A 16,871-nucleotide genomic window follows, 5' to 3' on the forward strand; every position below is an offset into this window, starting at 1 on the left:
GTGTGTATGCATGTGTGTGCACGTGAGTTGTGCATGTGTGCGCATGTAGGTATGTAGGTATGTGTGTGCATGCATTTGGGGGTGTGTGTGCATGTGCGTGTGTGCACATGCGTGTGCATGTGTGTGCATATGTATGTGCCTGTGTGTGTGTGTTTGTGTGCCTCCATGCATGCTCAAGTTATCCTACTTGAAAGTCAGAAGCAACTGCGTGTGCAGAGGCTCAGGATGAGGACCGCAGGGAACACTGGCGGACTGAATGGCAGTCTTGCCGAGGGGCCAAGGGGAGAGGGAGGTGAAGTGTGGCGGAAAACACAGAAAAGGATCCCATCGGGCAGACACTCGCAGGCCATGTAACGGATTCTGGACTTTCCCCCAAACAACGGGAAGTCAGAAGTCACTGAAGAGTCTTAAGAAGAAGAGGGAAATGATAAGGGCCAGGGCACGGGCAGCCATAGCAGAGGCGCGGTGACGCAGTGTGACTCAGGACATGCTGTGAAGGCAGTCCGCAGAGCTCCCGGGGACGGGATCTAGGGCAGGGGAGAGGCGCGGTGACGCAGTGTGACTCAGGACATGCTGTGAAGGCAGTCCGCAGAGCTCCCGGGGACGGGATCTAGGGCAGGGGAGAGGTGTGGTGACACAGTGTGACTCAGGACATGCTGTGAAGGCAGTCCGCAGAGCTCCCAGGGATGGGATCTAGGGCAGGGGAGAGGCGCGGTGACGCAGTGTGACTCAGGACATGCTGTGAAGGCAGTCCGCAGAGCTCCCGGGGACGGGATCTAGGGCAGGGGAGAGGTGTGGTGACACAGTGTGACTCAGGACATGCTGTGAAGGCAGTCCGCAGAGCTCCCGGGGACGGGATCTAGGGCAGGGGAGAGGTGTGGTGACACAGTGTGACTCAGGACATGCTGTGAAGGCAGTCCGCAGAGCTCCCGGGGACGGGATCTAGGGCAGGGGAGAGGCGCGGTGACGCAGTGTGACTCAGGACATGCTGTGAAGGCAGTCCGCAGAGCTCCCAGGGATGGGATCTAGGGCAGGGGAGAGGCGCGGTGACGCAGTGTGACTCAGGACATGCTGTGAAGGCAGTCCGCAGAGCTCCCGGGGACGGGATCTAGGGCAGGGGAGAGGTGTGGTGACACAGTGTGACTCAGGACATGCTGTGAAGGCAGTCCGCAGAGCTCCCGGGGACGGGATCTAGGGCAGGGGAGGAAGGACAGAAGCAGGGTTGGCCTCCGAGGTTCTAGCCTGGGCAACTGTAGGCTCCTAGGGACGCCGACTGGCCGGCATTCAGTGTCAGAGACAATCTGGAGAGAGGTGGAGGAGAACTTTGTTTGGGGCACCCTGGTTTCAGGACCCTCTGTGCGGCTGGCACGGCGATCGGTGAGTATGGCTTTGGAGAACAAATATGGGCTAGAAAACAGTATGTGCCGTAAGCACGTGGATGGCACCTGAAGCGAGGGTGCTGATGAGGTCATCCAGGAGAAGTACCAGTGAGAGGAGAGGACGTCCCGGACAGTGCCGGAGGAGTGCCGACGGCAGAGGGCCTGAGCCCGGGAGCCGCGCCGCAGGAGAGGGAAGAACACAGGCAGGAGAATGCTTCCGCGAACGGGGTGGCTGATAATGCTGAATACTGCTGAAAGGTCAAGAAAGATGAGGACTGGAAAAAGCTCATTAAATAATCCGCACCGAGGTCATCAATAACTGAAACAGCGCTCCAGTGCGCTGGGTAAAGCCAGGCTGGGGTGTGTTGAGGAGCGAGTGGGGGAGGGGATGGAGACCGTGGGAGAAAGCAGCTTCTCAGGGTGGTCCAGCTCAGAGGAGAGCCAAGTGAGCGGTGGGTGGGGGGGAGGTTGGGTCAAGGGGGATATTTGTTTTTAAAATATGTTTTTATTGATTTTTTTTTTTTTAAAGAGAGAGAGAGAAAAAAAACAAACAGTGATGTGAGAGGGAAACATTGATTGGTTGCTTCCTGCACGCCCCCTACTGGGGATCGAGCCCACAACCCGGGCATGTGTCCTGACCGGAAATCGAACCAGGACCTCTCAGTCTATGGGACAACACTCAATCCACTGAGCCACACCAGCTGCAAGGTGGGGTATTTTGGTTTTAAATATGGGAAAAACTTGAGTCCATCAGATACTTAGAAGAGTCCAGTAAAGAGGGAGAGGTTGAAGATAAAGAAAAAAATAATAGGCCCGGCTGGCGTGGCTCAGTGGTTGAGCGTCGACCCATGTACCAAGAGGTCATGCAGGAGTGGGCCAATCGATGTTCTCTTTCATCGATGTTTCTATCTCTCTCTCCCTTCCTTTCTCTTTAAAATCAATAAAGAAAAAGAAAATTGAAAAAAAGTATGATAGTTGAGGGTCCTGAGATGGCAGAAGGGACTGGGCTTTGAGACATGCTCTCGACAGGAGTCGGGACAGTCTCCGCTGTACTGGGAAGGAAGGAGGGTGGGTACAGAGTAGGAAACCGAGGAAGGCCTCAACTCGTGCACCTGGCACTTCACTGTAAAAAGATAAGTTAGCACTGAGGGGCTTGTAGTGAAAGATGGGTTGCCATTAATAAATTAACTGCAGCAAAATAAAAGTTCCTCACTGTACAGTTTTGTTTTATTTGGCTTTGGTTTGTATAAGTACTGGTCTTTTAATTTTATATTATCTTTTATCATAGAGATCTTTTCAATTTTTTAAAAGTCAGGGTAGTTGAGGTTAAATTTACAGATAGTAAAATTTTCAACTCACACCTTCTAGATGTGTATTACTATGTGTCTTGACAAATGTGTACAGTTTTATAACCACTAAAATCAAGATATAGACTATTTTCAATCACCCTAAACAATTCCCTCTTGCTCCATTATAATCAATTGCCTCCCTGACCAGCAACCTCAGCAACCACTAATTGGATTTCTAGTCCTATGCTTTTTGCCTTTTACAGAATGTCACATAAACGGAGTTGTATACTATGTAGCCTATACTGTGTAGGCTTCTGTTACTTATCATAATGCTTTTGAGATTCATCCAAGGTTGTCGAATGTATCAATAGTCCATTCCATTTTTTATGCTAAGTAAGATTCAGTTGTTTAGCTAAACCACAATTTGTTTAGCCACTCACTGGTTTAGGTTGCTTCCAGTTCTGGGAGGTTACAAGTAAAGCTGTTATAAATATTCATGTAGAAGTCTTCATATGGGCATATGTTTTTATTTCTCATAGATAAGTACTTAATAATGGGATTTCTGGTGAGTGTTATGTTTAACATTATCAAAAACTGTGAGATAGTTTTTCCAAAAGGATGTACCATGTGACATCCCCACCAGTAATGTATGAGCCTGTCAGTTTCTAAACCTCACCAGCACTTGTCATTGCTGGTTTTAAAAAGCCGTTCTAATAATTGCATAGTATTATCCTGTTAGGGTTGTAATTTGATTTCTGTAGTGACTAATGATATTGAGCATTCGTGTTCTCATTTTCTGTGTATATTCTGATATAATGCCAGTGCTAATATCTTGTCCATGTTATTGTTTGTTTTCTTATAATAATTTTTTAAATGTTCTAGATATAGGTCCTTGCAAATATGTGTTTTAAAAGTGTTTTCTCTCAGTCTGTATTTTTTATATATTCATAACAGTCTTTCAGAGGGCAGATGCTTTAACTTTTGCTGGAGTATAGTTTGTCATTTTTTTTCTTTTATAATTTGCGCTTTTTATGTCCTACACAGTTTTTGCCTAACTCAAAGTCACAAAGGATTTCTCCTATCTTTTCTTTTAAAGTTGTATATATATATATATTTTTTTTATCCTCACCCGAGGATATTTTTCCATTTTTTGTACAGATAGAGTGGGAGGGAGAGAGAGGAAGGGAGAGAGAGTAAGAAACATCGACGTGAAGGGACACATCGAGTGGCTGCCACCCGCACAACCAACCAGGGCCGGGGACAAACTGCAACCGAAGTACATGCCCTTAGCGGGAACTGAACCCGGGTCTCTCCGGACCGCAGGCCGACACTCTAACCGCTGAGCCAAACTGGCCAGGGCTAAAGTTGTATATTTTAGGTTTTACACTTAGGTCTAAGATTTATTTTAAATAAGTGTTTGTAATATGGCGTACAGTATGGGTTGTTATTCTTGTACAAAGTTGCTTTATCTATTCTAAATTTTTTTGCATTTCTGTAAATTTTAGGGACAGGATGTCGATTTTCACACAAACACATACACATGCGTGCGCGCGCACACACACACACACAAGCCTGCTGAAATTTTGATTTGGATTACATTAACTCTATAGCTCAATCTATATCTTAGTATTGTATAGCCAAATCCATAAATATGGTATATCTCTATTTGTTTAAGTGTCCTTTGATTTTTCTCTTCAATGTGTCATAGTTTTCAGCATAAAAATCTTGCACATATTTTGTTAGTTATTCCTAAATGTTTTATGTTTTTTATGCTATTATAAATGATGCTGGCTTTTTATTTCAGTTTCTAATGGTTAAGTGTTAGTATATAGAAATACAATTGAGTTTATATATTGGCCTATATCGTACAACTTTGTTAACCTCTTTTATTAGTTCTAGTAACATTTTCTTTTTTTTATTCTGTGGGATTTTTTTACATAGACAATCATGCTGTCTGTGAATAAGGATAGTTTTATTATTTACTTTCTGATTCTTTATCTCTCTCTTTCTTTTTTTTCTTGTCTTATTGCATTGACTATGTCCCTTAGTATGATAATAAATAGGAATGGTGAAAGGGATATCCTTACCTTGTATCCAATTTTAGGGCGAAATATATTAGATTGTAAAAGTTCCCTTCTAAGTTGAATTTTGTCAAATGTTTTATCTGAATCTACAGAGATGATTAAATGTGTTTTTATTGATTGTAGAGAGAGATGAGGGGAGAGGGAGAGAGAGAGAAAGAGAAATATCTATCAGCTGCCTTCTGTATGCCCCCTACTGGGAGTCAAGCCTGCAACCTAGACATGTGCCCTACCCAGGAGTCAAACTGGTGACCGCTCCATGCACAGTGCACTGTCCAACCAACTGAGCCATGCTGGCCAGAGCACATGGATTGATTTTTTAATATTAAACTTGTCTTGCATTTCAGGGATAATTGCCATGATTTATTATCTTCTTTATATTTGTTGGACTTGATTTACAAATCTTTTATTAAATATTTTTGTTTATGGGTGATGTTGGTTTGTAGTTTTCTTTTCTTATATTTGTCTGCTTTTGATATTAGGACAGCACTGACCTTGTAAAATGAGTTGGGACTTGTTCCCTCCTTCTCTGTTTTCTGGAAAAGTCTGTCTTCAATTGGTATTATTTATGCCTTAAATATTTGGCAGAGTTTCTGTGATACTGTCTAGCCTCAGGTTGTCTTTGTCGGAAGACTTCTACGATAAATACATTTCATACATAGATATAGGACTATTCAGGTTCTCTATTTCTCTTGAGAGAGTTTTTGTCATCTGTGTCCTTTAAAAATCTGTCAGATTTATCTAAGTCAGCAAATGTACTGTCATAAGTCACTCAGAATATTTCCTTGTTATCCTTTTAATGTCTCGTCTTTCTGTTTACTATTAATACTGTGAGTCATAAAGGAAGGGGGATATTTTCCCCCATTATAAAATATTCAATGAATGGAATATTTAATAATGTATATATAAATAAGCACAAAGGGAGGGACTGGGGGTGATGTGGTTAAGTCAAAAGATAAATTCAGCTGTCAAGCTCTCTGCCGTAAGTTTGCATGAAGGGAGATGTGGTTCTGTGGATCCCAATACTACGTACTTCAAATCAGATCAGAGAATTTCTGAGCAGACTTTGGGCTTGACTTCAGTATGGTATCAATTCAGTATGTCACTCCAAAATTTAAATCTTCAGCCTCAACCCTCCTTTAAAGTTCCAGAATTCAACTTGTACATCGTAGACTCCTTCGTTCTGTTTAGAACTTGCCATTTCTTATTCTCAGCCAACTTCTTTTCCCACTTCTTTTCATTCCCTGATAACTTGTTTTAAGTCTTGAGCTTTTACTATTCACCCTTCTTTATCTTTTTTTTAAAATTTTATTTGTAGCCACCACTTTTACTGGTTTTTCATCAACAAGGTCTCTGACTTCTGTCTCTTCCTCTCACTGTTGTTACTGAGTCTTTTCCCTCGTCGTCACTCCAAACCTGGTTGTGATTCATTCCTGATTCCTCACTGCTGCTGATTACTCAGCCATAAAACATCTTCGTCATGTAAATTCTCCCATCATCCTGCTAATATTGCACCTCCTGTTTGATTTTCCTCTTTGCACTTCCCGCTCTCTGAAACGCTCTGTATTGTAGTTATTGGTCTTGTGTATCATCTCTCTCCCCACAAGAATACAGCTCCATAAGGGCAAGGACTTTGTTTGGCTCATTCCTATGTTCTAGCACCTAGAACAGTGCCTGGCATAAAGAAAGAGCACAGTAAACATTACTGAATGAATGAATGGATTGCAGTGCTCTTAAATCACAATGTTTCCTGGTTGCCATTAAATAAAAGAGCAGCTCCTCTATATATGGTATTCATAACCCATCATGAAGTCACTGTTATCTGTCTAATCTTACCCTTCAACGCTTCCATAAGAACCCGGGATCCTGCCAGGCCAATTGCAATCTGGATCCTGGCAAGTTAGTGCCTCTCCTAGGCCAGCCCCACCAGCCTCTGGCTATCCGCTCCCGCGCTCCTCCCCTCTCAGCACCGTGGTTTACATGGTCCCCTGCGTCTCAGAACGGTGCTTCTCCTTCTGGGCATCCTTGAAGGCTTATTTCGCCTGCTCATGGGTGGTACCTGCCATGGCTTCCCCCCTCTGAGTTCCTACATAATGATTTGGATTTTCAGTATTGTAGATGTAGAGTGAATAATATTAAATCTTGTGTGACAGACTGATATTAGATTTAAAACATGGAGCAGGAAGAGCGCATGGATAGCAATGAGTCCAGTTCTCTCACTTTATACATAAGGAAACTTAGGTCTGGAGAGCCATTAAAAGACTAATAGAGTAGAATTAGAACGATAAGTAAGGTTTTACAATTCTCAATGTCCATTTTAGTCTCTCCACGAATATACTCTCTTCTTCTCTGTTTTATATATACCTATATATGTGGGTGTAAATGTGTGTATATATATTACTTCCCCAATAAAACTGTAACTTCTTGGAATTTGTTTCTGTATCTTCTGTTCCTGAATCCCCTAAAGCACCTATTACAATGATTAGTGTCTAGTAGGTGCTCAAAAAATTCAGGTTGAAGGATTAACTGGTTTGCAAAATTAACTAAGAGAAATAAGGCAGAGAGAGACAGAAACAGATTAGATCGGTGGTTGCCAGAACCTAGAGGAAAATGGGAAAATGCAAGTCAAAGGGAACAAACTCCCAGTTACAAGATGAATACTTTCTGAGGATCTAATGTACAGCACGGTGACTATAGTTAATAGTACTGTCCTATATACTGGAAGTTGCTGAGTCAATCTTAAATGTTCTCAACACACACATGCACACGCACACACACATACACGTAACTGGGTGAGGTGATGGGTGTATTAACTAAGCTTACTATGGTAATCATTTCCCAATATAAATGTATACAGTGATACCTCGGTTCTCGAACGCCTCAGATTTCGACCAAATCGGTATTCGACCAGGAGATTCGAGAAACTTTTGTCTCGGAATCCGAACAAATATTTGGAACTCGAACTTCCGAGATGAGCCGAGTTGAGCCGAATGGCGTTCATTCGGCCCAGCGCGCCTTGCTCGCGTCATCAGTGTGAGTGCAGAGAGAGTCACGCTTTGTGGAGAGAGTCACGCTTGACACTGAATTTAACCCTTAGACATACTGTACACTTTTATTTCTTGTTGAGACTTATGTTTTTCTACATATTATATACAAATTAGGCCAGTAAATAGGCATTTTCTGGGGCTTGGAACGAATTAATCCAGTTTCCATTATTTCCTATTGGGTTTCATTGCTTCGGTTCTCAAACAATTTGGTTCTCGACCGTCCTCCTGGAACGAATTATGTTCGAGAACCGAGGTATCACTGTATTATTAAACCATCGCATTGTACACCTTAAAGTTAACACAAGTTCACGTCAATTATGTCTCACTAAGGCTGCGGGGAAGAGAAAATAAAAGGATCCAGAGGTTTGGACGTTCACTCTGGGCAAGCTGGGGCCCATGAAATCCAAGTCAATTCCATCTCGGAAGTAAACTGTTGCTGCCCTGCAAATATTCAGTTCATTTCGACTTGGGCCAGGATATAATGCTTCCATCCTCGCCAGATAGCTAAAGGATGTTTGTTTTTAACCAGAGGAAGAAAGAGATATGTGTTTAGAGAATCAACCAGAATAAAATCTTCACCCATGAAATTCTATGCAAACATCATGTGGGCCGTCCAGCCTGCATCCAGCCGGCCCTTTTCAGATTCACACGGCCGAAACACAGAGACAAACTGAAAGTGTCACAATACCTGAAGGCTGACATCTGAAATCTTCAAATAAAGCGTCTGAGTCAATGCAACAAATATTTACATTAAGAGCTGAAATGTTGGGAAATAGTTCAACAAATGTGATAGGGCTCCATATTAGCAGGCATAGAATGCACAGTCCATTAAATATCTGCTTCCTGACATCCTCCGGAGTCCCTGAAGGGACGTCCTTGCGCCATGCCAGTCAGCATGAGCCAGGAATCCGCAGGACAGAGAAGTAGACCAGAGAGACACCATTTCTGCCCTCGGTCCTAACTTGCCGCGGGACCCTTCCGAGGGGCCTGACGCTGACTGGCATTTCCCAGTGCCTGTGCCAGGCCCTGTGACACAGACTGGCGGGTCTGCTGATGCGGACAGCACTGCCACCTGAGGGGCAGACCTGCATTTATCTCTTTTACTTCTAGATACTAAAGGACCCTCAAGTCTGATTAATTTTAACTTGCAGCAACATTCAATCTAGGTAATTACGGCAAAATATAACTGCAACAATGTAACTGCAACAATGTAACTGCAACAATATCAAAACACACATTAGCTGACTAATCTCACTGCCAGTGTGAAGGAGCACTGGAGTTACCGGAGGGCTGTAACCCTGTGCTCTGCTTTTGGGGGGGCGGGTATGCAGTTGGTGACGGTCCCCTAACTGCCGACCAGAAATCACTCATGAATGCGATGCCATCCAGTTATCTTGACAGTGGAAAAGTCGTTTCATTGGAAACTGTTCAAGTTTAGTTATTAGCCTATGAACTAATTTTACATGGTTTCTGATTCAAAAATAAATCACTACTATCTTTGCAATCATGTTTTGTTTGTCTTTCATGACACTTGTATATTTCATCATAATTACTTGTGCTTGTGTCTGTGAGTGCCATTAAATTGTGAAGCCCTTAAGAGCTGGGTCCAGGTTCATCTCTGTGTTCCTCTCAGGGCCGAGGGTAGATTTTTGCGAATACCAATAAATGTTGAATGAATGAATGAATTGCCCACAAAAACTAATGGCAGCCCTACAGATTCTATGTAGACTCTGTTCCAATTGACATTTGTATGTCTGTTACCTTGTGGATCAAAGGAAAGCAATCCATAATCTAAGTGTCCGTCAGTATTCTAAACCTGTTGTCACAATTTTATTTCTCTGCTTTCTACTCCCGTGAATAGCATTTGATTGTTGTCAGTAAGTTTTATTTATTTTAATCCTAACCCGAGGATATTTTTCCACTGATTTCCAGATAGAGTGGAAGGGAGAGAAAGACAGAGAAAGATTGATGTGAAAGAGACATCGATTGGTTGCCTCCCACATGACCTCAACCAGGGCTGGGGATCGAACCACAACCGAGGTACATGCCCTTGACCGGAATCAAACCCACAACTCTGGTCTGTGGGCTGATGCTCTAACCGCTGAACCAAATGGACCAGGGTGTGTCAATAACTTTTAAAAGGAAACATCTGTTTACGTAATAAATGGCAAGTTAGTAAAAGATACATTATATATATATATAATGTATCATAAAGAAGATATGACAAAATTTGCTCATTATTATTTCTTGTACTTTATACAATGTTTGTATGTGTGTGAAAGTATAGTCTGTGGTTGTTTCTTTTAAGAGAGGATTAGGGTGGTCATCTTTCTGTCTGAAAGTCTGTATGTCTGAAAAATGCCTTTATTTCACCTCCACACTTGAATACTGATTTGGCTAGACACAAAAGTCTCCATTCACGGTCCTGTTTGGTCTTGTTTTGTTTCTCAGCACTACACGTTCTTGTTTCCAGAGGTGAAACCGAGAATAACATTTTTCTTCTCTGATAACTTTTCTATAGTTTAAGGCTCTCAAGTTTTTCTATAATATATTGCTAAGCACATGCTAACCTTTTCATTCTGAAATCTTATGTCCTTTTCATTTTTAGATCTAAGAACTTCTAAAATATCACTTCTTTAACTCTTCACTCCCCTGAGTTATCTGTTTCTCCCCCACAAACTTCTGTTTGCCAGAGTTTGGTAACTCTGGAGCTATTCTTGGCGATCCCTCCCTCCCTCCCTCCCTCCCTCCCTCCCTCCCTCCCTCCCTCCCTCCCTCTCTCCCTCCCTCCCTCCCTCCCTCCCTCCTTCCCTCCTTCCCTCCTTCCTTCCTTCCTTGTGCCCCTAGCGGGAACCGAACGCAGGACTCTCTGGTCCACAGGCTGACGCTCCAACCGCTGAGCCAAACCGGCCAGGGCGCGATTCCTTCCTTTTAAACTTTCCCTTTATCCTTGTGTCTCATCTTCTGGACGAGTTCCTCGCCAGGTCTTTCTGGCTCACTGATGTGCCCTGCAGCTTTCCATTCTGCTGTTGAGCCATCTATTACGTTCTTTATGGCAACAAGTAACTTTAAATAAAGTTTTCAAGATCTCCTCTTGATTCTGTTAAAAATCAAGACCCTGTTGCTGTTTCGCGGATGTCACAGCGTCTTCTCTGTGTCTAGAGATAGTGATCACTCCTATGACGTTCGGTCCCGACACCTCCCGGCGGCAGGCGGGCTCCCGCCCTCCCCACTGCCCGCGGTTCTCCCGGTCCCCACAGACCCAGCTGGGAGCTGCTGCCGGCCTTCCCCGGGCGGTGCCTACACAGCCCCTAGGTGAGGGCAGCGAGCTGTGGGTGCTCCTCATGCTCCTTCCTTTTCGCAGTGAGCGCAGGGACCCACAGAGCTGAGGACAGCAGCTGGGTTCAGATGTCCCCTTTATCCTGGCCACGTCAGCTACCGGAGGCCCTTTCCTCTTTCTCCATCCTAATGGGACCTAAGCACTGGGTGGAGGAGGAGAGGTTAGCCCGGAGTGCACGGGCACGCTGCTCCCACTACAACAGCCCCGCCCTCTCCTGCGCCAGCGGCCACCCTTCCAGAGACTCCACGGGCGGCCCCGGGTCCTGGGCTGTCCTGTGCTCTTGCCCATCTCGGCCCACCTTTCAGCCTCCCAGGAATTCTTTTTATTTTTTTAAATGTTTTTATTGGCTTTTTGGAGAGAGAGGAGGAGAGAGAGGGATAGAAACATCGATGTGAGAGAGAAACATCCATCGGCTGCCTCCTGCACGCCCCTTACTGGGGATCGAGCCTGCAACCTGGCATGTGCCCCGACTGGGAATCGAACCAGGACCTCTCTGTCCACCGGACGACACCCAATCCACTGAGCCACACTGGCTGGGCTCCCAGGAATTCTTTCAAGCCTCTAGTCCCTTGATAAATTTACTTCTTATTCTTGGGGGTGGCTAGAGATTCGGATGCTTTTTCATATCAGTTCTACAACTCCCCTGATTTCGTGCAGCGAGGGGGCCTGCAGGGTATACTATATAGTCTCACATCTTGAACCATCACATTCAGAATCTGACTCTTAAACGAGCCTCCTGAGCCATGTGCTGGGGGCTCAGGAATTACAGAAACGCTGGTACTTATTTCATATGTTGGCCTTTTCCCTTTTGCTCTTGGAAATGCCATCACCTGACCCCTTTCCCAGCGGGCTTCTGGGTAAGTTCAGCCAATGGGAGGCACTGGGGCAGGACTGGAAGGGGAGAAGAGGGAGGAGCGAGGGTACCCCCAGGGGGTGTCTCTCACAGCCTCTGTGCCGGCCGGTGGCCCAGCTTCCATCGGGCAGCGTTCATCACGGCCCCGCCCCTGCCGGTCAGCTCCAGGCTCGGGCTCTGGTATTACAACCTCTCCCACTGCCCCTCTGGTCCTGGGCCTGGTGCTGCGGCTCGGCCACAGCTCCATCTCCTGAGCAGGACAGTCCTCATCCAGTCCCTTCTGTGGAAAGGTCTGGAATGATTTTATCTTCCTGGCTGGACCCTGACATGAAAATACAATTTCTGCAGAGCCATCTTCAAAGATCATATTTGGTAACCCCTTTCTTGGAGGTGAAGGGAGGACCACGGTGAAGGAATCTCAACTTGGGCTTCTCAGTCTCTAAGGTTTCTGAAGTGATTTCAAGGAGTGACACGGCATCTGTTAAACGTGAATTTTGGCAATCTGTTTCAGCTTGGTCGCGTCTGTGCCGCGAAGTAGCTTTGTAAGTGGAGCCATAAGGGCCGCCCTGGCCGGTGTGGCTCCTGGACAGACTGTCGACCAGAGCACCAAATCGTCTTGGGCTTGATTCCCAGTCAAGGGGGCACGTACCTGTGTTGCAGGTTCAATCCCCGGCCCCGGTCGGGGTGTGTGCAGAAGGCAACAGTCAACGTGTCTCTCTCATGTCAATGTTTCTCTCTCTCTCCCTCTCCCTCCTCCCTTCCACTGTCTCTAAAAATCAATGGGAAAAATGTCCTTGGGTGAGGATTAACAAAAAATAAAATAAAATAAAAGCCATAAAGGCCCGTCATATTATTAAACACAGCATTCTAGAATTGAGAAATACTGTCTAGAGGGGTAAAAGCTTAGTGTATAACAGAAAACTTGCTTCAGACCTAGCTCCAGGGCAGCCACAAAACAGTTCAAAGAAAATATTTTTATTATCGCTAATACCTACCATTTTCTCTGTTGGGAGAGGGTTAGGAGGTTAGCTGGCATGACAATGCACCTTTAGAAGGATCTTGTTGGCTCCATATCTTATTTGGAAATGGAAACCACCCCTGCCTTCTAAGCCTCGTCCATTATCATCACTCCACAGAGGCTTAATACGCAGCACAGAAACAACCAGAACGTCCCCGTGGCTGGAGAGGGAACGGGAGCCACCCTGGGCCACCGGGATGCCCTGTGCCACCCATCGGAGGCTCTGAACCATGCCGCCCTTGTCCGAGGCCCTGAAGACCTGCGTTCATTCCCATTCTGGCTGTTAGAACTGTAATGTATGGGCCACCTGCTTGTGAAAGGGGAGAGCTTACTTTGGCACAGGATAAACCGGTGCTGGCAGCAAAGCTGTTTGATACAAAGGACGTTTCTTGAATTCCTTTCAGATCTGAGGCCCGCAGAGTAAGTGTGTTTGGTGGGCATGTTTTAAAACTGCACGACTATGAGACAATGCCTCTGCTTCAGCTGGCACACTCGTCCTCCCCATGCCCTTGCCTTCCTCAGAGCTGGGGCGACGGGAACACTGCCAGCCTTGTCCAGCTCTTCCTGGAAAGCCGCCCCTCGGAGCTGGCGCCTCCCCGCAACGGCAGACTGTCCCCCGAGACCTCCGTGCTTTTGAGGTGAATTCATAGCATGAGGGCCCACAAAGAAAGGAACACAAACTTGCTGTTCAAGAGACCGAAAACCAGCGGCAGGCTTACAGGATGACCTCTGCCTCTGTGAGCGCCTCTGTCCTCGGCTCGCCGGTGGCCAGGGCCAGCTCGTCCTTCAGCTCCTGGATCTCCTTCTGCAGACGCACGATCACCTGCAGAGGGCAAGGCGGGGGTCAGCGGCAACTCCCCATCGGGGCAAACTCGGGGACCGAGAACATAATCTGCTCACGTTATAAACTCTTTTGAGGATGCAGAAATGTATAGAGAATGATAAAAAAAATGGCACTCGTACCACTGAGCTTCATTAAATCTTAACATTTTGTTAAAATAGGTTTAGAATTCTTTTTAACAAATAAAACACTGGAATCCCTTATTTCTCTCCCTCTTCTGTCCTTCCTGCGTGATCACTGACCTGCGTGTGGTGGGAAGCGGCGCCCACGTGTTCAGATATTTGCTCCATATGTATGTATGGAACTGTAATAAATTATGGTAGCATTTCGCATGCCTTACACTTTTATGTAAATGTTACTATACGACATGTAACTGCAACTTGTTTCTCTCCCCGCACATTATATTTTTTGAGATTATTTATATTGCTTCATGTGGCTCTCATTCGTTAATTTTCATGGGTATATAGTATTTCAGTAAAGGGATAGATCACAATTCATTTATCCACGTCTCCTATTCAGGGACACGTGAGGATTTCCACCCTTGCTGTTGCAGTGTTGCTGTGACCACAATAAATCTCGGGCACACAGGTGAGTCTGTCCAGAGTGTGCACACGGGACTGCGTGGGTGCAGAGCTTTGCACGTTCCCTTTGTTACAGTGTTAGAACGTTCTTCCGAGTCGCGGTGCACACTTCCATTCTCTCAACTGCAGACCTCTGTTCCTGTTGCCCGCCCTGGCACTGTGCATGCTGGCGCCAGGCACTTTATTCTGTCAGGCAGGCATCTCGACCAGTCCTACTCTGCATTTTCATGATTATTAGAGAGGCCGATCATCTTTGCATATACACGTATTGGCTCTCTGGGTCTCCTTTTCTGTGAATTATTTATTTGTGTTCTTGCTCATGTTCAATTGGGTTGTTTTTACTTCTTCCTTATTCATTTGCAGGCTTCTTTATATAGTCTGGGTGCGAACCCTTTATTAGTTTTAGGCACTGCACACAATTTCTCCCAATCTGTGTCATGTTTTTCGGTTTGTGGTGTTCCTTTGGGGTAAATGAAAGTTTTAAATTTCAATATAATTTTATTATCAGCTTCTTCCCTTATGAGTTGTATTGCTGTGGCTTCTTAAGGAAAATCTATTTTACCTAAAACCACAGGAATATTTTTCTATATATTCTTATAAAAGTTTTAAAGCTTTGTTTTTCACATTTAGGTTGATTTTATTTTGTCTAAAGTATAAGATATAGATCTATTTTTAATTTATTTTTAATATGGCTAACCTTGCAAGGTTTGCTATTATAATTCTTTTATATAACATGTTTCCACATATAAATGTGTCTTTCTCTGGGATATTGGTTAAAAACATTTGTCTAGCCCAGCCGGTGTGGCTCAGTGGTTGAGCACCGACCCACGCACCAAGAGGTTGCTGGTTTGATTCCCAGTCAGGGCACATGTCCAGGTTGTGGGCCCGATCCCCAGTGGGGGGCAGGCTGGAGACAGCCAATCTATGTTCTCTCTCATCGATGTTTCTACTTTTCTCTCCCTCTCCCTTTCTCTCTAAAAATCAATAAAGAAAATAAAAACCGACAAAGCATTTGTCTACTTGACTATATGCATGGCCATACCACACTGTTTTAATTATTGTAGCCTAAGAAATTTTGGCATCTAGACAGAACAAGACCCTTCCATCTTGTTTTTTTCCAATATAAACTTGGTTATTCTTGGTCATTTGCTCTTACATATAAATTTTAGACGTAGCTTGCCAAAGGTCCCCCTCCAATTTTAACAGAAAATAAGTTTGATTAAAATAAATAAAATGAATTTGGTAAGACTTACTAGATTGATGATGCTGAATCATCTCATCCATAACCATGCTATGACTTTCCTGAGTCCCTTCAATAGAGATTTATAATTTTCTCTATAAATACATTATGTCTTTAAATAGATTTCTAGAATTGTAATGTTTTTGTTGCTATTATAAATACAATTATTGTAAAATTGCATTTTCCAATTGTTGGCTTTTGATGTATAGGAAGGAGATTCAATTCATGTATGGGTTATGTACCAAATAATTTTATGAACATTATTTTGGTTTTGTTTATTATTAAATGCTATTGAATGTTCTACATAAGCAATCAAATTGACTGCAAGTAATAACAGATATTTCTTTCAAATCTTCATTAATTAAAAAAAAGGTCTCTGCCTTAGCTAGGAAATCCAAGTGCAGTGCTTCCGAATGACATGAAAAACAGTGTAAATAGTGCCTGGTTTAGACTATTTGGTTCACTGTATTTTGCTTAACTCTTAAAACTTAGATATTTCTATTTAACTTTTATGTTCAGATGATTAAATATGTAAAGGAAAGAAAAAAACAGACATTCTTGTCTTATTCCTTGTAACATTTCACCTTTAAAATGTTTGCTGAAGTTCTTGGTTGATACCCGTAAACACTTTAAGAATGTTCAGTTATAGTCAAAGTTTGATGAGTCTTTTCAAACTGTGTAAGAATGTTTAATATTATCAAGTACTTTTTTTATGCATCTAGTGATGTGATCATGTAATTTTTCTTTTTAAACTGTAAATGTGACGAACCACCTCAATTTGTGTAACTTTTGTTGGTATGAGCTACCTCAGATATGCAAAAGGTATAAGAACACCTACCTTGTACCCACTACTTAGCTTAAGTGAACACCAATGTACCTAGTACTTAGCTTAAGAAATAAAACATTAGACTCTTTGATTTTATATATTTTTATTATATTATATTTGATATTGTATATTTTTATTTTGATGCCCTTACTCCTGTATCGCGTTCCCTAAATGAATTTTTCATTACCATTACCCTAAATTTAGTGTTTATTTTCCCCATGGCTATTTTTCTTTTATTATATATTCACTTATCTTCTAATGATAGATTATCCCTAAATTCCTGAAATAAACTCAACTGAGTCATGATACATGTATTAACGATCATATGATCACTCATAATACAAAGTTCCTAAAATAAAAATGAGTAGGTTAAACC

General features: G+C 43.6%; 1 protein-coding gene across 1 annotated transcript in view; it reads right to left on the reverse strand.

The window, feature by feature from the left end:
• KIF6 (kinesin family member 6) overlaps nucleotides 1-16,871 on the reverse strand; it is a 404,227-nt gene that overhangs the window by 226,156 nt on the left and 161,200 nt on the right. The window contains exon 10 of the mRNA XM_036248669.1: nucleotides 13,727-13,830. Within this exon, the coding sequence (XP_036104562.1) occupies nucleotides 13,727-13,830 (104 nt within the window). The remainder of the gene's footprint in view (nucleotides 1-13,726; nucleotides 13,831-16,871) is intronic.

Source organism: Molossus molossus, unplaced genomic scaffold (assembly GCF_014108415.1).
Source record: "Molossus molossus isolate mMolMol1 unplaced genomic scaffold, mMolMol1.p scaffold_m16_p_8, whole genome shotgun sequence".
In the NCBI taxonomy this organism is placed as follows: Eukaryota; Metazoa; Chordata; class Mammalia; order Chiroptera; family Molossidae; genus Molossus; species Molossus molossus.